The sequence below is a fragment of the Filicampus tigris genome, chromosome 10, assembly GCF_054856515.1.
Source record: "Filicampus tigris isolate MCC_2025a chromosome 10, RoL_Ftig_1.0, whole genome shotgun sequence".
Lineage (NCBI taxonomy): Eukaryota > Metazoa > Chordata > Actinopteri > Syngnathiformes > Syngnathidae > Filicampus > Filicampus tigris.
This window is the reverse complement of record NC_141226.1, coordinates 3,182,501-3,208,657: the sequence shown is the minus strand read 5'-3', so window position 1 is coordinate 3,208,657 and position 26,157 is coordinate 3,182,501. Positions and strand designations below refer to the sequence as shown.

General features: G+C 38.9%; 2 protein-coding genes and 1 pseudogene across 8 annotated transcripts in view; 1 reads left to right on the top strand and 2 right to left on the bottom strand.

Annotated features, from left to right (window-relative positions):
• The window catches only part of slc44a5a (solute carrier family 44 member 5a), a 70,882-nt gene extending 68,784 nt beyond the window's left edge, over positions 1–2,098 (top strand). For all 3 annotated transcript variants that reach the window (XM_086042760.1, XM_086042758.1, XM_086042759.1), the window contains one exon: positions 1,170–2,098. In XM_086042760.1, the coding sequence (XP_085898886.1) occupies positions 1,170–1,267 (98 nt within the window). In that variant the 3' untranslated portion in view covers positions 1,268–2,098. The remainder of the gene's footprint in view (positions 1–1,169) is intronic.
• Positions 2,099–10,829: 8,731 nt separating this feature from the next.
• Positions 10,830–26,157, bottom strand: part of depdc5 (DEP domain containing 5, GATOR1 subcomplex subunit) — a 102,225-nt gene continuing 86,897 nt past the window's right edge. For 4 of the 5 annotated variants that reach the window (XM_086043029.1, XM_086043030.1, XM_086043033.1 and 1 more), the window contains 10 exons: positions 25,822–25,934; positions 24,088–24,183; positions 22,737–22,869; positions 21,201–21,300; positions 20,878–21,120; positions 18,434–18,603; positions 18,048–18,219; positions 17,892–17,952; positions 15,152–15,234; positions 10,830–15,072 (listed from right to left, as the gene is read on the bottom strand). In XM_086043029.1, coding sequence (XP_085899155.1) covers positions 14,774–15,072; positions 15,152–15,234; positions 17,892–17,952; positions 18,048–18,219; positions 18,434–18,603; positions 20,878–21,120; positions 21,201–21,300; positions 22,737–22,869; positions 24,088–24,183; positions 25,822–25,934 — 1,470 coding nt within the window. In that variant the 3' untranslated portion in view covers positions 10,830–14,773. The remainder of the gene's footprint in view (positions 15,073–15,151; positions 15,235–17,891; positions 17,953–18,047; positions 18,220–18,433; positions 18,604–20,877; positions 21,121–21,200; positions 21,301–22,736; positions 22,870–24,087; positions 24,184–25,821; positions 25,935–26,157) is intronic. The other variant, XM_086043031.1, reaches the window with a different exon arrangement.
• Positions 18,624–19,859, bottom strand: LOC147140404 (uncharacterized; annotated as a pseudogene).

Genomic DNA, 26,157 nt, shown 5'->3' with positions numbered 1-26,157 from the left:
ATATCCAGTCAGTCCCAAAGTAACAGAGGTCCACTTCAAAATATTAAGCAACATTTCTCCATCCAATGAGCTGCTAAGGTTAAGATTTGGCATTGACTACAACAATTGTACCTTCTGTGAATGTGATCTTGAAACTACTGTTCATCTTTTTTTTGGAATGTACTTACACAACGGCTTTCTGGAAGGACTTTCAGGAATGGATCTCAACAAAAATCGTTCTCTCTATTCCTCTTTAGAAAGGAAGTTATTGTTTTTGGTCTCACTTTGAAGGACAATGTATGTGAATTGATGTTAAACAACCTGTTATTGTTAGCTAAATATTTCATCCAGTGCTCCAAATGGAAGAAGTCAAAGCCTCTTTTCTCTGTCTTCATGAAGGACCTCACAGACAATTACCTCAGCTCCTTAAAACTAAAGGAAAAGAAAAATGCAATACCTGACTCAATGCATCCAATGACTTTGGTGTATTTGAAGACCACTAACTTCGCAAACTTTGAGATGTTTATTTTTTTATTTATATATTTTATTTTATTTTTTTTTTGATGTTTTTTTTTTTCTCTGTTACCTCTTATTTGTTGTTGTTGTTGTCTTTTCTGATATAGTTGTTATGTGCCTTGTGCCTCTATAGATGATGTTCCCAGGGTATATTCATTGTGCCAAATTGTTTGTACATTTACATTTTGTAACAAGAAAGAGTAATAAAAAAAAAAAAGTAGTGAGGACAGATGATGGGCTGGCGATCTAACCACAATGCCTTTGCGATCGACCGGTCGATCACAATCGACGTAATGGGCACCCCTGGTCTATGGTGTAGCGAGCGATTTAGCTATATCTACGTCACTTCCGGTGGCTAGAGCCACGATTCCTCGAGCTTCCGTGAGGTTCGGAAACACTCGGAATGAGTAAATAAAACCTATTTTCTAATCAATCTATGGTTGACAACTTGCAGGAAGTGTCTCGTATGTATTATAAAACCTATTACCAATGAGAATATGAATTTTACCAGACTCTGAAAAATGTTTGCGCCCTGACCTTTAATGTAATGTTGATGTTTGTACAAACCTGTTTTCCCCCCTCTTCTTCTTTGCCTCCTTTTAATGTGGTTCCCTTCATTGTGTATTTACATCTTGCTTCTATTCTCCCCGCTTTCCTTTTCATTAACTAATTAGGTGACGACTTGGAGAGAAATGATGGTAGCCCAGAGAAACCTTTCCTCATGTCACCAGAGTTGCACAGGATTCTGGGGAAGTCCTCCCGGTCATGTTAAAATCAAACATTGCTGTGGGAACTGTGGGAGAAATACAGACTTTTCCATGATGGGCAGAGCATCTTCATGTCCCACCGGATCGCAATGAGCCTGATTGGACAAGTGATACAGAAACCAATTGCCAAATATTCCACACAAACAATACAGGTACTCGGCTTCTGACTCTGAGCCAGTTAAAATTGAGATCACTTTGCAAGGCCCTTGGAATCATCGTTATGTTCAATGTAAGATAAACTACATTGACCGGACATTTGGAACCGGCTCTAATTTAGTCCAAAGTCGGGAATGATATGAATGTGAAAATCAAATGTTATCCCTGTTTACTCAGCCACGATATCATGGCAGTGCATGTATGATATTTGTTATGTAATGGCATGTTCTGTACAAGAAGTATGCTGTGCACTCTGACTGCTTTTAATGTCTTTTAATTATTTTTATTTTTATTTTTTACTACTTTGTTATTTAATCTGTACGCTAAAAAGCCTATAAACTGCCCATAGAAGAGTTGTCACTGTTATTAAAAAAAAATGAATAACAATCAAAAGTTAATTAAGAATTTTAAAAATGGTTACAGTTGAAACAAAGGATGTATGAATGTATGATAAGGATGATAGAAGTAGTCTTATAGCAATGAAATTTGCATTCTTGCATAAATGAGACAACATTGAAGGTGCATAGGGCATAACCAATTAGTCTGAATAAATGAATCTTTACGAATCCAGACAAAATTGTATCAGTTTTGATGAATGTTGTATATTTGGGCAGCAGTAGTATAGTTTGGCTTATTAATTAATTATATTAATTAATGTGCCTAATAAATAGACAATGATACTACGGTCTGGTATGCTTTTATTAACTCATTATCAATCTACAATATGTGTGAAACATACATACAACAGACATTTCATTCTCAAGGGCTAACAGTCTCAAAAACATTATTTTTAAAGGTTTTCTGAAGGCCCAGTTTTACTACGGGTATGTCATTAATTGTACATTGTATTCAACAATAAGATAAGATAAGAAGGCCTTTATTGATCCCGCAGTGGGGAAATTTTTAGTGTTACAGCAGCAAAGATATAGGTCACACAGGGACGGCGGCATAATGTAGCCATTAATGTATAACATTGACGGCAAACATTCAGGATCAAACCAATGTAAATATACGCAGTAACATGTGTATATACACATGTATATACACACCAACATACATCTACATAAAAAGTATGAGGAACACTCATTTTGGCCTGCACATAGTACAGAGGAAAAACACTCTAAGTAAGTGACAGTGCTGCAGTGCTGTAGTGAAATGTCAGGGACAGCATTGGATAAAAATAAAACTAGGCTAACAGTAGTGGGGAATGTTGAGTATTGCACGGTATTACAGTAGTGGGGAATATTGGGTATTGCACGATATGAGCTCAGGTGCAGGTGCAGGACTGCACAATTGCACTAATGTCCGCCAGTTTGTAGAGACTACACAATGTTCTTGTTAAAGAGTCTGACAGCAGCAGGCAAGAAGGAACGGCGGAATCTCTCCTTTGCACAGCGAGGGTGTAACAGTCTGTCACTGAAGGAGCTGTGGAGTGCTGTTAGGGTGCCCTGGAGGGGGTGGTCCGGGTTGTCCAGCATTGATGACAGCTTGGCCAACATCCTCCTGTCCCCCACCGAGTCCACAGAGTCCAGGGAGCAGCCCGGGACAGAGCCGGCCCTCCTGACCAGTTTGTCCAGCCGCTTCTTGTCCCGGGTCGAGACGCCGCCTGCCCAGGTGACCACTCCCTGGAAGATGACCGATGCAACCACCGAGTCATAAAAGTTCCTGAGGAGTGTCCCCTGAACCCCAAAAGACCTCAGTCTCCTGAGTAGGAAGAGTCTGCTCTGACTCTTCCTATAGAGGGCGTCTGTGGTGTCGCACCAGTCCAGTTTATTGTTCAGATGAACACCCAGGTACTTGTAAGTTGAGACTCTCTCAACGTCTGTTCCCCGGATATTCACTGGTGCAGGTGAAGAGTGCTGGCGCCTATCGAAATCCACCACCATTTCTTTGGATTTCCCCGCATTGATCAGCTGGCACCAGTCCACAAAACCCTGAGTAAGTTCTCTGTACTCCCGATCATCTCCGCCTGTGATGAGTAAATAAGACTAATTACTGCCTTTATATGTTTGTTAGATTTAGTTTTGTTTTTCTTTGTAAGAAACAAATAAATATATCAAATTTATAACCTTGCCCTGTTCAGGGTCACGGGTTACCTGTCACCTATCCTAGCTAACTTTGAGCAAGGCAGGGTACACCCAAGACTGATCACCAAACAATTACAGGGCAACTAGGCCTTTAGGTTAGTAGTATTCAAACTCACATTTGCACCTTTGGGCATTTTGATGTCTTCGTAAACCTAACAATAATTGTGGAATGTGGGCGGAAACCAGAGTACTTGGAGAAAATCCATACAGGCACCGGGACAAGATGTGATCAGAGGCAGACACACTAACCACTTGTTCTACAGTGAGACTTAAATGCGTATCTGGCAAATATTCACTTAAATATTTAGCAAAGTTGTCCTGAAAGTTGCATTACACATGTTTCATTGGGACAACTAAAAGTGATATAGAGTGGAATCAAAATAGTTTTGCATCAAAAGACCAAGATCTTGGGACGTTTGGTTGACATTCTTGCAAACTTGGTGAACAACCATCTGTACATATACAGTAAGATTTACAATAGGAAATAAGTAAATAAAAGCTTCTGGACCGCCATGTGATATGGCAGAAAAGTTGCCAAAAAGAAAACATTCAAATGATTCAGGCACTGTTTTAAAACTGGCTTTTAACCTTTGAAAATTAGTTGACTGTACTAACTAGATTCATCCGTTAGGAGGCACTCTAGGATCGATGTGAAGTGTTCAATACAGTACTGTATTTGTTTTCACATTATATATATGGGCCATTCTATTGTTGGAAAATGTGTGAAATTTGTATTTTATTTCAGATTTTTTTTTTATTGTATTCATGTTGCACCATACGTAAAGGGCACAAATATAGTAAAAGTACAGTCAATTTTCAAATCGTATTTTCTAGCTTTTCCCTAATATCTTGCCTGTCCCTAAAATTGTGTCACTACCGAAACACACAATTACAGAAGGATAAAAATAATTCTACTAGCCGATTTATATTTTTTTCCATCCCCCCCTCTACGGAGTATTTTTACAAATTAATATAGGGGACAGTGGGGTAAGATGAGCCACTGGGTAAGTTGACCCACCCCTTGTATCTAGGCAACCGTGCTATGTGTGATCATGTGATCACAATGGCAGGAAGCCCTCATCATTGCCATCTTGCTGTGGTGAAAGGAAACAAACTGGAAAAGAGATACGCCTATTTTTACTAGAAAGGTTGTTTTTTGACTGTCAAAGTAAATTTTCTGCATTTTAGGTAAAATGAGAGTTATGTCAAATAAGATTATCTGAGACTAAAATTATATGTTACACATATTGGTGTATTTGTAAGATGTAAAAACATGTGAATCACTTACCTCAAAACTAGCCACGTTTTTTAAGCTAGCCTGCTTTTCACAAAATAGTGTCTATGGGGCAAATTGAGCCAGTGGTTCAACTTACCCCTTAAGGCACTGAAATTCAGATGAATCCTTGATGTAATAAACACTATTTTTCTGAAGTACGCTCAACTTATTTGCTGTGTTTATCATATTTGAATCATTGTAGAGAAGAAAAAAAGAGGTAACATGCCGAGAACGTATAAGAGGAAAACAAGCAGGGGCTCGACACCCTTGGAAGAGCTGGAGAAAGCAGTCAACGAAGTCAAGAGTGGAAAGTCCATCAGATCAGTGGCAAATAAAAGAAATATTGACAGGTCAACATTGAGAAGGTACATGAAAAAGAGAGCTGTAAAGGAAGTAAAAACAGTTGGATACGGTGGAACGGCGGAAGCAAAAAGAGTCTTCTCAGAGGAGATCGAGAAAGAGCTTGCAGACCACATCAAGAAGCTTGCAGAGCAATTTCATGGCATTACTCCAAAGAAATGTCGTGAACTGGCTTTAGAATACTTTGAGCCATCCATGGTGTCAGACAGGCCCAACCTGGAACAGCAGTCTGCAGCAGCAAGTGATGCATCCATGGTTTCATTCTCAAATAGTACTGCTGAGCTACCTGCACCAAGCTCTGCACATATGGGTTTTCTCCACCAAGTTCACACCCCAAGGATCCATCCAAATGTATATGCTATTTTTCATTGTAAAATGTAGAAAGTTGATCGTATTGTCTTCAAAAGTAATCTTAATTAAAACAAACATACCCTTAAACAATCATGATCAAAAATTGTTGGTTGATAATTCAATACTTTTGATTTTTGTTAGAACATCAGTTTTTTCTGTAGTGACTGCAACATTTCAGTAGTGACCATATTGTTGCTGCTGTTGCAGTAATACTTTGTGTGAGGGTAGCATTGTAATCACTTAACTAGTTTTGCTATATTGACTTTTAATGTGTATTATAACTAATGAAACATTTTTTTTCCATTTTCTACTGCTTTGTGCTGTACTCAGGGTCGTAGGGGGTTGGAGTTGATCGCAGTTGACTTAGGTCAAAAGCAGGGTACACGCCGGACTGGTCACCTGTCCATCACAGGCCTCTTCATCATTGAAAAACTGTGGTTTCACCTTTCAAATGAAAATTTAATTGAAATGACAAACATTTTTGTAACACACATTTCCCTGTATGTATGTTCCCTCTCTCTCTGTTTTTTGAGAGACATCCGGTGGTCTTGTCTTTTGCTCCATGCTCTTCTGACTTTCCTTTGCTCTCTGCTAATTCTCTGATAATTCATTGGTAGACTTCAGCTTTCCTTCTTCCTTCCATCTCTTATTTCTTTCTCTTTCCTTTATTAAATATTCTTTGGATTTCACTGGGTCATTCTAACCCTTCGCCTGTACTCTGTCTCTGCTAGGCTTTTTGGCATTTTGGTGTTTTTCCCCTTCAAATTAAGATAACATATGAAATGGAATATAGTTAAAACCAGAAAGATCTATGCATGACATATCTATCTATGTATTATATTATGTGAAATTTACTTTATTCAAAAAGAAACATCACATTGTCACTACCAAAACCATTATGTCACTACCGAAACGTTTCAGTAGGGACGTTTTATGATAGTTGTTGACAATACTCAACAATGCTAGGCACGACGTGGCTACCACAGACAGTTTTGAGCATGTGTACAGAGATAGAAAACAGTACATTTAGCATTAAAATCAAAAGTGCTCATTTTATTGCCAAAATGAGGTGTTCGGTAGTGACGGTCCTAAAAACCACATGCTGATTTTCAGACTTTGGAGGGCACATAACTTAATAATGCTGTCAACTAATTACTCGCCATGTGGCCAGTGCTGAACATGAAGGTAATGTCTATTACTGGTGAAATTTCTGGGGATGTGGCTAAAACCAAGCCCTGCCTACAGACAAATACTCTTTGCGTTTCGGTAGTGACATGAAAAGTTGGGACATTTTTTTTTTTACATAAAAAACTAATAATTTGTAAAGAAAATCTACAAAATCAATGTAAATCTTTCACCATACATTTAAAAGCAACCAAAATGTTCGATTAAAGTAAAGTATTTTTTAAATCGGCAAAAATCGTCTACAATTGTTTTCATGAATTGAAATTTAGGAGTTAGAGATTGGGACAGCCACCTCCCAATAGAAAGTGACACAAAAGGTGACTTTTTATACATTCAGTTTAATAGTATCTCAATTAATTCCTTGTGGTAAAATATATTACAACAAGATATTACTAAATATGCAAGGTCTGAACACTTCATTGTTTTTTAAAATTTGATTTTCATTGTGGGACAGCAGTTTCAACCAATTCGGTAGAATGGCTCATATACATCGTCGCTGTCATGTGAAAAACACTTATCTCCATTTTTCATTTTGTTTCATTTTCTTATTTTTACATGAATGGTGTTTCCACGTTACAGACATCGCATTAATGTGAAAATTAAAAAAGTTTCCAAAATTGGACATAAGTGTTTTTCACATGACAGCGACTATGTATATGAGCCACAGCGAAGATATCTATATGTATCTATCTATCTATCTATCCGTACAACCGCACTCACAACACACCTAGGGGCAATTTAGACTGTCCACTCAATTTACCATGCATGTTTTTGCAGATTATAGGTCTAACAATAAAACGACCTTGAGGTTGAGTCATTGTGATAAGATTATGAGGGAAATAAGATTGCATATAAAGAACTATGACAAGACATGACAAGGCACAGAGAAACCATATAAGCAAAGAGTAGCTAGGGGGAGCTCATCCACGCTGAGAGGAATGACAGTCCACGGCCACAGGGAGCGCCACCATCTCAGAGACCCACGGCTCAGATTAACCGGGGTAAACCCTACACATTGTGCAGAGGCCCTCGGTCACCCGGACCCAAGGAAGCCTCCAGGAGGACGCCGCCCATGAGAAAGGCAGCCACACCTCCCAGCGCCGAGAACCCCCATGAGGAAACACTGGAACTAAAAGCTAGAAAACTAAAAACAGAAAACAATGAAATTAAAAACAAAACAATAAATGAAGGTAAGAATTAAAAAACAGTAAGAAGTCCAAAACAAAAAGAGTAAGAGCAATTATTCAAAGGCCAAACTAAAAAAGTATGTCTTGAACATCCCTTTGCAAATATCAACAGTCTCTGTGGACTGGATGTCTTCTGGCAGACTATTCCAAAGCCGGGGACCACAATGGCTGAATGCAGCCTCACCGTGTGTTCTGGTTCTCACCCTAGGAATAATTAAAAGGTTCTGTGAGGGATGATATGACAAAAAGCAGGTCTGATAAATAAGATGGCCGAAGACCGTTAAGACATTTAAAAACTAATAAAAGCACCTTAAAATCAATCCTGAAGCACATGGGGAGGCAATGCAGAGATTTTAAAACTGGTGTAATGTGCTCCTGCATTCTGGTCCTCGCCAGCACCCGTGCAGCTGAGTTCTGGAGTAATTGTAAAGTGGCAATACACTTATTGGGGAGGCCAGAGAGCGGGGCATTACAATAATCTAAAGACAGGAAATAAAAGCATGCATCAGCACCTCAGTGTTAGCCTGAGAGAGAAACGGGCGGACTCTGGCTATGGTCTGAAGATGATAAAAACCCATCTCAGTTACATTTTGAGGAACATGAGGAATAAAACTGAGCTCAGAGTCAAAAATGACGCCCAGGTTCTGCACACATTGTGAGGTTTATGCAAATTAGGATGACGTCACGCAGAACACAGGCAAGTCCCAAGGGGAGCTAATCAATCCGCGATTCCTCTCCCCGCGCATGCGTAGATAAGAAAACAAAGATGGCGAATGCGAGCGGATCGGACGGCGCTTCCAGCGACTCAGGAGACGTATCTTCACAGCAGGTAAAGTCAGCAATGTGTATATCCAATTTATTAATTTGTATTTCATAAAGTCTCAAATAATAGCTTTGGAGTCAGGCTTACGGCGATAGATTGCAATCTTCTAATTATTCAACTAAATGATAACATCGATAAATGTGGCTGTGAATTAAAAATGTATATTGTTAGCTGCATATCGTCGCTGTCATGTGAAAAACACTTATCTACATTTTTTTAAATTTTCTTATTTTTACGTGAATAGTGTTTCCGCTTTAGAGACATTGCATTAACATGCAAATTTTAAAAAATTCAAAAATTGGACATAAGTGTTTTTCACAGGACATAGACAATATGCTGTACGTTGAAAAGAAAATGAATTAGTGTTACCCTCGTCTTTTTTATCGAATCAATACTGCTACTGTTCTTCAGCCATGACATGAGCCATATTGTTGCTACTACTATAAAAGAAAAAAAAATTGCATTGAAACTAATATTTTCAATTAAAAGTTGCACAACTTTGTTGGCTTGTGCATGAAACCTTCAAAATAAATATCCTGACAGTCAATAATATTTTAGCAGTACAGCATTGTAAACTGTATTAAATTGGTTAATGTGTACTGATATATAATGATTTGCTTTTTTTGTTCATATAAAATCAATCATTTGTTAGAATATACAATACAATTTTATAAAATATTTATAAAACCTCACTGCCCTTTCGTGTCACTACATTTCTATTCAAGATAGCTCAAAGACAATCGGACTCAGTGACATGTCTACAAAGTAGAAACAAATTATGGGACATTTTGCTCAAGTTTTTTTCGTTAACACACTATAATGTCCTTGTTTTTTGGAGTTCTGTGAGACTATTTAAATTATTAAAATGGAGCGCCCAATTTAGCAAGAGCTATTATAACAGCATCCATACAATACATACATTTTTGTTAACGTGATGAATTGTGGGTACAAGTGACTAAACTACAGTATGGTGACAGATACGTTGAAAACAGAGCTACATTAGCCAAGTACTAATGCTAACAGTGAAACGCATCATTAGATTGCAATCTATCACCGTAAGCCTGAGTCCAAAGCTAATATTATTTGAGACAGAACGACCCTATGAAATACATATTAATAAATTGAATATACACGTTGCTGTCTTTACCTGCTGTGAAGATGCGTCTCCTGAGCCGCTGGAAGCGACGTCTGATCCGCTCGCGTTCGCATCTTTGTTTTCTTATCCACGCATGCGCGGGGAGAGGAATCGCGGATCGATTAGCTCCCCTTGGGACTTGCCTGTGTTCTGCGTGACGTCATCCTAATTTGCATGTTGTGCAGATTCGTCCTCACAAAAGTGATTCGTCCTAAACTGGCAATTCATGTGTAGAGAAGATTCGTAGTCGTAGAAGCGAGAGTTGTATTCACAAAACAATGGCACTCCGTTTTTATTCGTACTCACAAGAAAAGAAATCAAACCCTCACAATTTTGATTCGTACTCACAAAAAAAAAAATTCAAACCATCACAATTTTGATTCGTACTCTCAAGAAAAGAAGTCAAACCCTCACAATTTTTATTTGTACTTATTATTACTATTACTATTACGGGTACGAATCTTCAAATCACGGATATGCCTTTTTGACAGCGATCTTACTCCATAGTGTCAAGTAAAAATGACTGTCCAGGTTGATTAAAACTTTCATTTTGATGAGCTAAAAGAGTGGATCTTATGTCATCGATTTTACTTCTGAAGTGGTCTGCAAAGTCCTCACTGAGAGCGTCTGATGGTGTCTGTGGGGACTTTTTAAAATCAGAGCTGGTTAAAAGATTAAAGTTGACGAAAAGAAACATGGGGTTATTTTTATTAACTGTGATGAGAGTTGAGAAATAGGATGTTCTTGCCTGTTTGATTGTTTTATTGTATGATTTGAGTTGTTCACATAATATTTCATAGTGCACTGTAAATGGACTTTTTCTCCACTTCCTCTCTGCACTCCTGCATTTCCTTTATCATGTCATGTATATAACACTATGCTTTCTATAGCACAATCCCCTCCATACCAATAATGCTGGATACATATAACACTGTTGTCAGGTTCACACCAAGTGAGACATTAGTAAACAACCCACACAATGAGGAGAGAAGACACTCATCACTATATTGTCTTTTTACTTGCAAGGAGAGCGCAGGGAAGTGTAAAATTACAGTTCCTAAAACCCTCTGCCCGGCTCCTGCGCCTCCTCTCTTTTTATTTTCTTAGGAGTTCCTGATTACAAAGGTTCTCCAGCTCTAAGGGAAAGGGGAGCGAAAGCAGCTGGAACATTCCGAACTTTTTTTGTCTAGGTGGGGGTGTGCGTGTGCGTGTGCGTGCGTGTGCGTGTGTGGATATGTGTATGTGTATGCTGGGAGGGAGCAAGTCTTCTTTTATGTTGCATTTTGGATGTTTTTTTTTAAAATTGTAAAGCACTTTGGGTTGCATTTGTTTGTATGAAAAGTGCGATATAAATAAAATTTGATTTGATACAATTACTGTATTGATGTATATACTGTTGTTTAATGTATTGATAGTAGAACTATTCTGTTCACATGATCACATATTTACATGTGATACACCTGATTTACGTGCTGCTCTCAATCATAGTCGCAAACAATGCACATACATTTCATCCTTAACAATGTTACAAATATTGCTTTGTCTAGATCAGGAGTCACGAACATTTTGAAACTGAGAGCTACTTCTTGGATACTTATTACTGCGAAGGGCTACCAGTTTGATACACACTTCTGAAATAACAAATATGCTCAAATTACATTTAAATGTATGTTGTTATTATTACCAATTACTGACATTGGCCGAATGATCGCTCACATTTGTTATACTCAAGGTCAGGGGACCTGATCCATCCCGCCATATAAAATAAAATAATAACTTACCAACCTCCGTGAGCAAACTATTTTAGTTAACAATTGATTTCAATACTAGTTAGCCATCAATTTGTTGTGTCTATCCAAAATTATGAGGCATTTGCACTTTTACAGTATATGGTTTCACAGTTGCCCTTCATAGAGAAACTATAACTATAATTCGGCCAGAGACAAAATTGAGTCATCCCTGGTCTAGATGATGAATAAAAATTGAAACGTCAAGCCCTAAAATTTCTCAAGAGAATATAAAGTCAAGTTGTTAATGTTAATTTATCTTATTCCGCAGGTTAAATAGCAGCTGTGGGAGTTTAAAACTTTCATCCTTACTGGATGATATGAAGAATGGCCGAAGTTATTGGGAAAAGGAGATACAGTTTCAACACAGCTTTTCTGGTGAGAAAAATACCATTTACTTTACTTCTTTGCTCTTCTGTCACCCATTGAACCGTATTGTAGTATTCTGCACTCTTGAAAATGACAATCACTTTTGCCAATAACCATAAGAGGGAACTGCAAACCTTTTTAAAAAGTTCTACAGTTCATGCACGTTTCAAGCTACTGGACATCCAAGCTGCAGTAGCTCCTACAGCGGTAAAAACAAATGAAAACAAAAACAAACACACAAAAAAACAACAACAAAGAAATTCTTAAAAATGAAAACATAATGAACAAAATGTACACAACAGTTCAATGCCATGACATTCATTAATATTTACAGGATCTAGATTGATGTCCCTGTGCCAATAATGTTTTTGATTTCACTTTTGATTTATTTATTTCAGATTCGGTGGGATTTATATCACACAGTAACACGACAACTTAAAAGAGAAACAAGAGAAAACAATGATGATGATGATGATTTTGGGGCCCTTGCTGTTCTCATTGTATTTGCTGCCCCTGGGTTCCATCCTTCGAAAACAAGATAATTCCTTCCACTGCTATGCGGATGACTGTCAAATCTATGTCCAGCTGAGCAAAAAAGACACTTTCTCCTTAAGACCACTTTTGTCCTGTCTAGATGACATCAAAGCCTGGATGTCACAAAATTAATTAAATTTCATTAAAAACAAAACAGAAGTTGTGGTGTGCGAGCCCAGTGGCCCTTCTACATCCCACCCTGTTGACCTGGGCACCCTGGCTTCATATCTAAAGACAACAGTATCAAACTTGAGTTTTAAATTGGACAGTGATTTTACATTGGAACGGCAAATCCGTCCTGTTGTTCGATAAAGCTGCTGTGATGCGGACTCTTATCGGTCTGTCATGGTGAAGAAGGAGACAAAATGCCGGCCTTTTAGTGATCCCGCGAGCCAAAAAGAAGTCTGCAGGTTCTAGAGCGTTTTCTATTCGGGCACCGGGGCTTTGGAATGCCCTACCCATGGATATTAGAGGCACTACCTCAGTAGAAATGTTTAAACCACGACTAAAGACTTATTTGCATATGTTTGCATTTAGTTGAACTATTTGTTGGCCTCTTTATTGCCGCTTCGATTCTTTTCTCTGCCCCCTTTTCCCAGGCTTGGGAATTAAGTGATGATGAACGGATTGGAGGTTGCTGTTTTGATCCCACAACAATTGACCGCTACAAGATCGGAGGTTGACCACATCCTCGGAGGCGCTGCTAAGGAGATTTCTACATTGACCAACTGGGCAGGGACCCACTTCACCGAAGACGTCTACCTGCAGCACTTCATTTGATTGACTTTCACATTATTTTAACCGACATTGTATCATAATATGTGTTAAATGTTGTCCACTCGGTTTCCATTGCAGCCTGATCATCCTGGAAGTGGGATTCCCCCATCTGTGGTCCCTTCTCAAGGTTTCTCATTTTTCCCCAGATGTTTTTTTTTGTCTTGACCTCCTGGGGATTAAGATCAGGAGATCTCGTTAATATGTTATTAGCTCTGGACATGTGAAGCCCGTTGAGACTTTCATGTGATTAAGGGCTATACAAATAAATTTGACTTGACTTCCTAGACGACAAGAATTCTCCACATTCCACCCCCTCTGCAATAGGCGACAACATTGGCGAGCGAAAAGGGAAATAAAATAAAATAAAAGGGAAGTAAGTGACATTTATCTACTTTCATAGTAATGACACTTGTGGTTTGATTAGATGTTCTATACTTTGGTATGCGCTCTGAGAGTATGATTGGCCAACTGTCCCACGTGACTGCAATACTTTTTGTTGTGGAAGTAATACACACAAAACGCCGGCTGCTGGGATTTGTTACCTTGGTTACATAAAGGTAAATTAAAATAGTGGTGTTAAAGGGAATTAGGTTAACACGCTATTAATGCATTACTTTCAACAGCCCTAAAGCAATATTGTTCAATCATGAGGAGATTAATATGGTTTCAAAGTGATAATCAACTCCCCGAGGCAACCATAATGGTAATAATGGTGGTATAATGGTCAGTGAGTCCAAAGAATTGACTGTTTGGAAACTGTGAGAGAAATCAACAATTACATTAATAACACGTTTAAAAGTTTATTTCTTTGATACGCCTGTTGTGACGTGTTGTGTGAAGTTTCTGTCAGCATTAAAAAATGAGTGCTGAGTAAAATTGTGAAACGGGATGCTCTCAGCAGTTGACGGTTAAACCACTAACAGTTGCAAAAGTGCAGACAAAGAGGAAGTACCTCTATTGTCATGTGTCTGTTTCTCGGAATGTATGTTGCTTGAACTCAATAAAAGGAGAACGAGGGGGGCACGGAGGCTGACAGACTGGAGGAGCAACCACCTCGAGTGGCCTCCGCTGTCCCGCGCAAAAAAAAGTAAATCTTGGCTGGTCTGAGTTGATTTTTACAGTCCTCTAACAAGGCTTGTCTCGGTCTTCCGAGTGGACTTCCCTGACAGAAACAATGTGATGCAAACAAATCAGGCATTTAAAATAACACTGAAACATGAAACTACAGTTGCTGCCTTTTGGATGCGCTGGTATTAATTTTCTCCAGGCAACTGTTCCAGATGTTCAGCAGTCTGATGTCTTTATTGGCCCAGAAGTCTGTAAAGTCTCTCAGCAGGTAGTCAGCCAGCCTGTCCGAAGCAAATAATGGTAATAATGCTCAGTGATTCCAAAGAATTTGCCTGTTCGGAAACAATGTGATGCTAACAAATTTAGCAATCAGGCATTTAAAATTGCACTGAAACAAGAAACTGCAGTTGCTGCCTTTAGGGTGCACTGGTATTAATTTTATCCAGGCAACTGTTCCAGAAACTCAGCAGTCTGTTGTCTTTATTGGCACAGAAATCTGTAAAGTCTCTCAGCAGGCGGTCAGCCAGCCTCTCGTCACCCAGAACACCAGTCCTCCAGGCTTTTGTCAACATTGTGTTGTAGGCCCAATAGAAGCCAATCCGATCTTCACCACTGAATGAAAGCTGGCTGTTGGATGTGGTGGAGTTCCTGCGTCGACGCTGTTGCCCGCTCGTATACTTTCTTTTGGCGTAGGGCAGTTGTAACAGAACAGTGCCTGAAAGGAAAGGGGCGGAATGCAGCTTTATTTTTACAGAAAATATATCCATTCTTTATGTCTAGGTTGCAGGACCAACCTGTTACATGGATGTACTGGGGCCTCTTCTCCAATGGGAAATTAAAAGCTGAAGCAGTAAACTTGTCGAGTACAAACCCAAATCTGTAAAAATATTGAGGAAGTAATGTTAGACATTTTATTAAGAAGTTCTAAAACTTACAAGACTTTTGTCATAAGGCTATATACATCCAAATCGAAATGCCTTTATTGTAATTGCACATGTGGCACTATGATAAAAGTGAATCGTAGTTGCCCCACACCATTTAATTTTATGTTTATGCTTAAAGGTAATTTTCTATTGATAGGAAATTTCATACTGTATTATGATAATGCACTTGGCTTGAGCCTGGCCTCTGTTGCTTCTCCATTACAACCGGCACCAACCAATTGGGATGGGCCCAACTGAACTGTGTAAGTCTCCACTGCACACTTGCAGTGTTCTGCCACAGATTTCACAAGTGGGCAAGTCAAGCTGAAAAGAACATGGAGAGCGGTAAGAGGAAAGCAGCAGGACTTGCTGTGTTGGTAAACAACAGATGGTGCAATCCGGGGCACAAAACGATGAAGGACTACGTTTTTGTAGTAAAAACATTGAGCTGCTAGCAGTTAGCACGAGACATTACTACATGCCATAGGAGTCAGTCACGTGGTCATAGTGATGGTGTATTCCCGCTCTGCTGACAGCAATGCAGCCTGTAATGTATCCCAAGCATCCAAATGCCCTGCTCCGAATCACTGGAGATTTGAATCATGCCTCTGCCCCATTCTTGTGGTATATGTGGAGTATTTGTCACACAAGAGAGAATAAATATTGGACGTCTTTTATGCCTACATCAAGAGGCCAGAGACACTGGTACATGGTAGGTACATGGTAAAATCCTAATCGATGTCGGTCGCTGCTCGGGCCCTAATAATAATAATAATAATAATAATAATAATAATAATAATAGTAATCATAATAAATCATAATAAAAGTTATGAACAGAGCAGCCTTGGCGGAGTTCAACCCTCACTGGAAACGAATCCGACTTACTGCCGGCAACGCGGATCAAACTCTGACATCGGTGGTACAGGGACCGGACAGCCCTTAATTAGCCAGCTAATGAGCTTTAAATAAACCTCTGCTGTTAGCATCCATCCCACGGCGACGTCATGCACGGATGCTTTTTTATGGGGGCTGGGGGACAGAACGGGGTCCGGGGCCGACAATGTTTATAAATAAGGCCGGAGGGTCGCGGCCGAAGGGTACCCAGGTCAAGGGTGGAGGGTAGGGTTGCCAACTCCCGGATGAATAAATAAGGGACCCTTGGCAGGGACGGCCGACCTGACTGCCTTCAACTAGGGATGGGCAGATCGATACCAAAATATTGATATTCCGATCCAGAGTGTTCAATTTTAAGTATGGATCCTCAAGCTAGAGTATTGATATCTGCAATTAATTCATATTACTGTATAATCTATTTATTAATCCATAATTTAGAAGGTTGTATTGTCATCCAATCAGCTTTTTTGCTATGTGTTGCCAAGGGCAAAGAGCTTTCTGCCTTGGCAGAAACAGTCTGCTGGCTCTGGTACCGCCCACCAGAACTTTGTAAACGCATTTGATTCAATGAAGAACGATCAGGGTGAAGGCCCACGACTTGTAGGCACTGCATGGAGTCCACGCCACTGTTGACAAGATGACATGGAAGTGATAACAAAATAGTTCCAAGTAGTTTGGTTCAACTGATAATGTGTACCCTCCCACTGGTGTCAGTGCACGTGGCTTTGTTTGCAGCTTTGTAAAAAAAAATTAAAAGTCACTTCCGGTATCAATATCAGATAGGTATCGCGATATTTGGTCCAGACTTGGTATCGGATCGAATCCAAAATCACTTCAACCTTCATGGCGTGATATTTTTTGCTCTTTTTTTGTCTGTGAAACAATTGTTAACTATTCAAACCCGAGTCGAATAAGATGCGTATTTTTGAATGATATGAACACATCATAAAGTTAGTATCCAGAAATTTACTTGAATACAAACTAACAAAATTAACTTAACAAAATAAATCTCTCTCAAATGGAAACCTTTCCTGCTTAACTTAAGAACATTCATCCTGTAACTTATGAACAGCTCAATGCCACATTATGTGGAGCCTATTTTTCCATTTATATTTCCTCTGAGATCTTGCTGCAGTGAACAGCGGTTTGTCTTTGACAACTGCAGAGTAAAACGCTGAGCAAGACATGTCATAGTTGAGGCCCACCTTTAATCAGTTCAGCAGAACATTTTTTTCGCACATTTATCCACTTCATCTTCATCAAAGGGAAAAAATAAATATTTTTTTTTTTACTGTTTTTCTACTATATTTATAATTAAAGTGTAGTATATCGACTGCCTGTATAATAAAAAAATATACCTCGACCAATAAGATAAGCGGATTCGGTATCGTCATACCGTGTTTGAATATGCTGTCACCTCATTGGTCATAGAGCAGACAAGGGCCTAGGACCATTACCGTAAGTTGTCGTATAAAGGCAACTGTTGTTCATTAATTCCATTGACACTTGACTATTTTTGACTCTCACGATATTACGGGACAAAGTGCGTCCCTTTACAACTCAATACGAGACACGTACTTATATTTCTAAATACGGGACGATTCAGTTTTTTAAGGGACGGTTGGCAACCCTAGTGGAGGGGCACGGCTGGAACGGCAAAAAGGGGTGCCCAGCTCTGCAAAAAACAAAAACAAAAACAAGAAAAAGACAAAAGAACCTGGACAAAATGGCCTCTTGAAAGCGCTGCATCCGATCCCAGTAAGTCTCAGGTTCAAAACCTGTTTGATGAACAAATATAATAAATGTAGTAATTTACATGAAGAAAAAAAAACGGTGGTATTGGGATTGCTCATATTGGGATTGTGTACTGTACCTTCAAACAAGTTTTCGCTACCATTCTTCATCAGACAATGAATATTGAGACTAATGAAGAGTTGAGCTCTCAGGGGATCTCCGTACAGGTGTGATGTCAGTGCGAACGGACCTTCCAACACAGGAACCAATAAGAAACCACAGGATGCCGCTTTCCTGTGCCAACCTTGAACCTAAGAAAAAATTGAAACAGACATGAAAGAGGACAGTATTCTCTTACAGATGGATGGACAGACGGACAGAGTATAGCCTCCTTGTGTCAAGTCAAGTTATGAATTCATATATATAAAGGCAATAAATATCAATAAAGCTCTTGCAAAAAAAACCCAACATTGGATAGCAACCATATAGAAATGCTACAGAACATCATGGTTAAAAAAGACTTACCATCTCAAAGAGGACTGCTGCAGTGACAGCCATCCAATGAAGTTTGATCTCAAAGGCAGAATTCAGGGAGAAGTTGCCGTGGTAATAACAGGTGCACCACTCAGTTCGACCCCGGCGATTATTAGCATCCACATCCAGCGTGACTGTCTTCTGCTCTGGAACTGTAGCAGCTAGGGAATAGACAGGTATAGTGAAATAACCGAAACATCTCTCTTTCCTCAACCGCCATTTTCAACAAGAAAAAAAAAGGCACTCTTCACAACCGAAACAACACCCTCTTCAAGCTCTCTGCTTTTTGGCCTGTCTGTTCAACATCGCTCTCTTCAACAACAACAAAAAAACTTCTCCTCAACATCTTCATTTCTAAAAATGTTTTTGCTTGGTGTTTGATTGCGTTCTCACGAGCGCCAAGTCCTGCCCGAATCCTCTGGTGGTAGACGATGACCTGGGTTGTTCAAGCGCCGCTTTGATTTAGAACTATACGAGAGCAGTCATTTGTACGCACGACACTTTTTATTGCACTCTGGCAATTACTTAAACGACTAAAAAGATCATTACTCGCTGCTCGAGTGTCTTATAAAGGTATTTTGTTTATTAAAATTCTGTTCTGGGTATATTCTAATGTAAATTGTGTCAGATAAATGAACGAGAAACAGGTGGTGTATCGCTGAGATTGTCCTGTGCGGCTCTCGATCGCGCTTGCATGGTTCCTGCTGTGATAAAATACAGCGAAAGGCTGCCATACGGTCTGTTTCCAGTCAGAAGGCTCTGGTCCTCTGATCATCCAAGCGCAAGGTATGGTGAATGTCTGCAAATCTTCCAATAGCCATAGAGGCCTTGTACATGGGAATATGTAGAGAACTCCCAAATAGCTCACGGACTGATACATCTCAGTTCTTCTCACTTCCTGCAAGCAGGGTCAATCCAATGAAGGTCATGAATTCATCTTTTTTTTTTTTTTTTCCAAGGTCGTTTTTCCATTCTTTTCCTCTAGCTGTTGCTACTCTACATCCTTCCATGTTTGTGCACTTCATCACCTCTTGTATTGTATCATCAGTGATAAAGAACTCCATGCATGCATTGCATCTTTTGGTGAGGCAGTGGTGCTAAGCCCTTGTGCAGGCCCTGACTGACTTCTGAGAGTGTTGTGGCTCTGTGTTCTGCACTGGGTGGGAGGTAACTCCCTCCAGTAAGAGCCCTTCCGACTCATTCTGTTCGACATGATTTGGACACTTTCTTCTTCAGAGGACACATAAGGGACATTTTCTGAATCAAATTGATTCTGTTCAGTTGTATTTCCACTTCCACCTGGACAATAGTCTGGGTCCTCATCATCAGAAATTTCAGACTCAAGAGTCCAACCCAGTTACTGGTCTCCATCATCCAGCATCTGTAGGACAATTTCAGCTCTGTATCTAGCAGCCATGACACATTGGATGAGGAAATGTAAAAGTAATGTGTCCAATATATCAATATGTAGCTATATTAGTAAATACTCACCCCCACCCCTCCTTGTATCACACCCACCCACACACACTGCATATAGTAATGTTGACTAACTCTAGTGTTAGCTAGTTATGATACATCAGCACCACCTGCTTTCTCAGCACGGCCAGAAAACGTTTTTGCTTATGCACTAGTTATGAAGTAGGCTAATATGTTGATAAACAATAATGACATACTCTTTCACACAACAATCATGAATGACACGCACACACACTAACGTTAACACAATGCATATACTAATGTTAGCGATCTTAGTTAGCTACTTATAAAGTAGTGTCATTTTGATAAATAATGATAACAATCATGAAAGACACACACACGATATTACATGAAGATAATACTTTCACATGTCAGCTCTTGCTGCGTGAAACAGTCTTCCTGAAGGGTGAAACTTTTGATATAGTCTGTGTGGTTCACAGTTAATTTATTTCTGACAGCCAAAGTTGATAAAAATCAATGGTTCCCTTTGGATTCCATAGAAAATGCATGCGGGTCATTTTTGACCCACTTATGGAAGCTTGGGGTAGTAATACAAAAACTGTAATTTCTTAAAAGGTAAATTAAAAATGCGAATGGCATGATATCAAAAACATGTTTTTGGAGGAATACCTGGAACATGAAATCCTAACAATTTTTCATTACAAAGATATTTAAAGAAAACCACCTCACCGGGTCATTTTTGACCCACTTATGCATCTAAGGGTTAAAGGTATTAATTATATATGAAAATTAATGAAATTATCAAATTCATTACGGACAAAATATTAACATTTTAACTAACTAAAATGGCAAAATTAGTACAGTGTCACTTTAGGTCAAATGAAGAGCCAAACTTGAAAATTAATGAGTATTATATAGCTACAAATGCACAGTCTGTACCAACAAAATGAGAGAAAGGCTCTCTTAATTGCAACATGGGCTGAATTGGCCGGATGTACCTAGCAGTGCAGCTGACTGGCTGCGTCCTCCAAAGCTGCGACTGAAAGAGCTATGCCTGCTTGCATAAGAGGCTGGTCGGCTAGGCAGCCAGGGCAGGAGGAATGCTGGGAGGTCAGATGGTTGTTGCTCCTCAAACACAAAGGCCACCTCAAACCATTTTCTCTGAAACAGGGCAAAGTCTTCCAAGCCTGCAGTGGACCAGCCGCAAGCCACTGTTGGGGGGACCTGTGAGGCCTGGCCTGCTGAATGAGAAAGGGAATTATATCACCTATGTAATTGTAGAAATTGTGCACACTTTCGAAAGTGATTTTAACCCATTCACCATCCTTATCTGCCACAATCCTGTAGATGTAGAAGCCATAAACAAAGGTTCGCATAGCATCTCCAGATGCATGGGCCACCAAACCCTCCTCAAGCATTTTCTAAGAAGACAAAACAGAAAAAAAGAGCTGCTGTGAGATGCATGGTGGGGTGCAAACAAATCTCTTGAAAAAGTTTCAATGGTCATACTGTTATTTTGTCAACTATAGATTGTGGGCTACTTCAGGGTTCTGGGACACAAGGCACCTTTAGTACTCATTGGAGGCACTATGTTTGAGAGCGTTTCTGAAAATTACTCAGCAATCCCACCGCAATAAATGGGTGACAATAGACGATGAATGGATTGGTAAGGGTGGGAAATGCAGATACAATACGTGCATACAATTTTATCGCAATATTTTACATTAAGTAAAAGATAATAGAGGCAAGACAATGATGGGGGAAAAAAGTCAAGTTATTACGATTTACAGCTAAGTAAAAAAAATTAAGCAAAACAATACAAAAAGGTGATTGAGTCACTGCATGTTGTGAAGGGGTGTACATAAGCATATTTATATTTTTTTCAAGATTATGTTCCCAGAAGTCCCACTAGTTGAAACAGGGCATTCTGATAAATATTGCGTTTTTGAAATAAGTGTTAATCCACTCGTTTTTAGCCATCTCTGGGGGAGGCCATTTTGTCTACTGTCAGCTGAAAATGACATCACAACTGCTCACCGCGACGGACTAGTTTGGGCACAACTGAGCTAAACCGTTAGTCAACTATTAGCTAAAAAACATTGCATTCAGAGATTTAAGGAAGTAAGCTCTTTGTTTATTAACAGAAAGTAACCAACAGCCAAATTAAATAAATAAACAAATAAATAAAAACAGTGTTGACTCTACATAGAATATTACTGTATTTTCCGGGCTATAAGCCGCACCGTTATATAAGCCGCACCCGCTGTATTTTTAGAAAATTTGGGAAAAAACTCTATACAAGCCGCACCCTTATATAAACCACACCTATCTATGTTGAAAACTTTTAGATTTACTGCATTTACAGAACGATTATGAACTGTAAATGTACATGCATGTACCTGAGCAGATTCTTTCCGAACAGTGCATTTTAACATTGCAACAACGTTGCTGATTAAAACGGAACAGAACCAAGAGAAAAAAAACAGTACTTATTGTCACTTCGCTGCCGGCTGCCGCTCCAGTTTGTCAGCTAATGTCCACCAGATTTCACCATCTATTTTTCTACTACATTCTACATATGCACATGTCTTGTTTAGACACTGATAATCATAGCTACCATTAGGGGTAACAAATGTTCAATTGTTAGCAGAGTGCCTCCTTTACACTTAACATTAACAATTGTCCCACAATTTAATTAATTTACTTTGAAATAGAATTTAATAACCACACTGTCTAAAACTTGGTGACATTATTCCATATGGAAAATGAAACAAGAAAGGAGAATTATTAGAATTTGGAGAACCGATAATGACACAGGGAACAACCAAAATTATTTCGATCACAGCCAGATTTTTACCTGCATAACATCAACAGCCATGCTCTGTGTGGTTACACCCTCAACATTGGTGACTAACCAGTGGATGACCTCAGCGCTGATAAAGCAGTTGAATGGCAGGCCCCTCTGTTCTGGTAGCAGGAGTACACCTGTCCTATGTAATAAGAAGTCACACAAAAAAAATCAAATTGTCATGTATATAGTGCTGTAACAACATATATTTTGACTCTCTCTGTATATACATAAGTCTATATACATAAGTCTATGTATATACATATGTATATACATATGTATATACATATGTATATACATATATATATATATATATATATATATATATATATATATATATATACATAAAGATATATATATATATATATATATATACATAAAGATATATATATATATATATATATATATATACATAAAGATATATATATATATATATATATATATATACACATAAAGATATATATATATATATATATATATATATACACATAAAGATATATATATATATATATATATATATATATATATATATATATATATATATATATACACACACACACCGTGTATATACATAATATATATGCACACACACACATATACAGTGCTCAGCAAATATGAGTACACACCCTTGAATAATTTTAAGATTTTATTAAATATCTAATGAACATGGGAACAATTTCCAACCTTTGACAAAATATTTTTTGTACAATACGTGTTCAATTCATAACATGAAAGTAAGGTTGATAATATAATGTAGAAATTACAAAATGTTAAATTTAATCAAATTAATGAATGCAAAAAATTAATACAGCCCGCAACAAAAACGATATATCTAGTGTTTTGTATGATCTCCATGACATTTATGGACAGCAACATCGCTGATAGGCCTTGAATGAACAAGTTTGTTTCGGGGTCTACTTATTTGTGCAACATGGTCTTGAATAAATTTGTTAAGAAAATGACTTTCTTTGTGTGTACAAATGAACAAATCTTGTTTGCATTCAATGGCCCACATTTGTGGGAGTATTTTGTAGTATAGTATCCCATACAAAATATTGAATACAAAATATTGATTCTGAAAGGAAACTAAAGGTGTTCTTACAAACCTGTTGGGGTGTATTCATTTATGCTGGGCACTGTGTATATACACACACACACACACACGCGCACGCGCACACACACACGCGCACGCGCACACACGCACGCACACCCCCACACACACACACACACACCCCTACACGCACACACACACACCCACACCCGTTTGGATTTTAGGTGGTAAATGAAAATGGGAAACCTTTGTCGCCCTGATCTGATTACTGTGCATGCTCCCACAACAGTTATTCATAAAGACACTTACGTGGGATTTTTAATGGCCTCCAGGATTTCCAGGAGTGTTGATGAAGAGGACAGCGAAAAGTCCTCCAGTACAAATGGCCCACTGCATCCCACCAATCTGTCAATGATAAAACAGATAGTTTGACATGCTGAGAGGAGAGTTCAGCGTTCCCTAGTGGAACTAGGGAACAGTATAGAGTGTGGCGTTTTTATAATTAAAAACAGTGCTTCTCTTGCACTGACAACTTTATTTTTACACTTTTGATTGAAACAGTAAATAATAATAAACTCAGGGCTGCGTGAAAGCCACATGTCTAAGCTCTCAAATTCTTTTGGAATGATGTGGCTATCTGCTACAGGGGCTGAGAATTATTTTGTAGATGTTGAATTTCTTGGGAAAAAAAGGGTTTTAGAGGGTGATTTCAAAGACGACCTTAGGCTTTAGACAGATGTTTAGCCAGGTGCTTTAGGCCTTAATGGGAAATGTTGGACATCCCAACCACTAATACTGAGAAAACTATTCTCCGACGATTGCCCAGTTTGGCTGGACGGCCAGGTCGAGGAAGAGTTGTGGTCTTCCCAAACGTCTTCCAATTGAGGATTATGGAGGCCACTGTGCTCTCAGGAACCTTGAGTGCTGCAGAAATTCTTTTGTAACCTTGGCCGGATCTCTGATCTCCTTGGGCAGTTCCTTCGACCTCATGATTCTCATTTGTTCTGACATTCACTGTGAGCTGTAAGGTCTTATATAGATAGGTGTGTGCCTTTCCTAATCAAGTCCAAATAAGTTTAATTAAACACAGCTGGACTCCAATAAAGGAGGAGAACCATCTCATGGAAGATCAGAAGAAATGGACAACAGCAATGTGAGTTGAATATGAAGGTTTTTTGCAAGGGTGTGTATACTTATGATGACCATATATTTCAGTTTTTCTTTTTTAATAAATTTGCAAAAATGTCTACATTTCAGATTTTTTTCTGTCAAGATGGGGTGCTGAGTGTACATTAATGAGAAATAAAACGAACTTTTTTGATTTTGGCAAATGGCTGCAATGACACAAAGTGAAAAAAAGGGGTCTGAATACTTTCCGTACTCACTGTACATTGTGTTTTACTACAGTACTAAACAGTATTCATAATTCTACATGTAGTCATGGATGAAAACGCACCCCCAAAATGCACTGAGTGGGTACATAGTGTATAAGATTCAAGCGCCTGTGAATGGGGGTGAACGACGAAGCCGGCTGAAATGTGCTGAAACAGTCCTTTTTAAAAAGCAAATAGTGATTGTTGAGTCAGATGGAAGTCAAAGTGGCAAAGTACACATTCTGACGCGGATAATTATTTATTTACAGAACAAGTATTTACAGATGGGCTTCCACCTTCTGTGCGATTGTGCAACCACTTTGAGCCGGCAGCGTCTGACACAGAGTTGGAGCGCTTTCGCAGATTTTTTTTTTTTTTTGCCTCTGAAGTACCGGTATTTGGGAATTATGGTATTGTCGTTTTTGCCGGCTAAAATTCACAGTATGATACTGCTACCGCTACTTCGTGCAACACGACTGTAGACAATAACTTAATTTGGACCTTCAGAAGATTTTCAAAGTGCATTCGTTAAATAACCTAGGCTGAAACAACAATTGTTTCTATTGCAAATTAACACTCCAAGGAAAAATAAAAATCCCAACAGAAAACACACCAATGGACCAGAGAATAAAAGAAGAAAGGTTACAGCTGACACAAATATGAGTGATACCTGGGGTCAATACTAACGCCAGTTGCAGTCTCTCCAGCAGACTGTACTGATGTTCCAGCTGTAAGTGCCACTTGGAATCCCTTGTCAATCCCTTCAACGTATTCAGCAGCAAACTATATGAATAAAAACATTAGCAATATCGTCATCATCATCATTTCTCCCACTGTTGTGCGCAGTTAGATGAAGACCACCAAAATAAAAGAATTACATTAGAGTTACCCAGGGGAAACAGGTTCTAGATGAGGGACCAAACAATGCATAGCTCAAAGAACCTCTATAAAGCTGAGCATTTTTGGTTTTCCCTCCCTTGGACAGCACCCTCTCAAGCCATCCCTG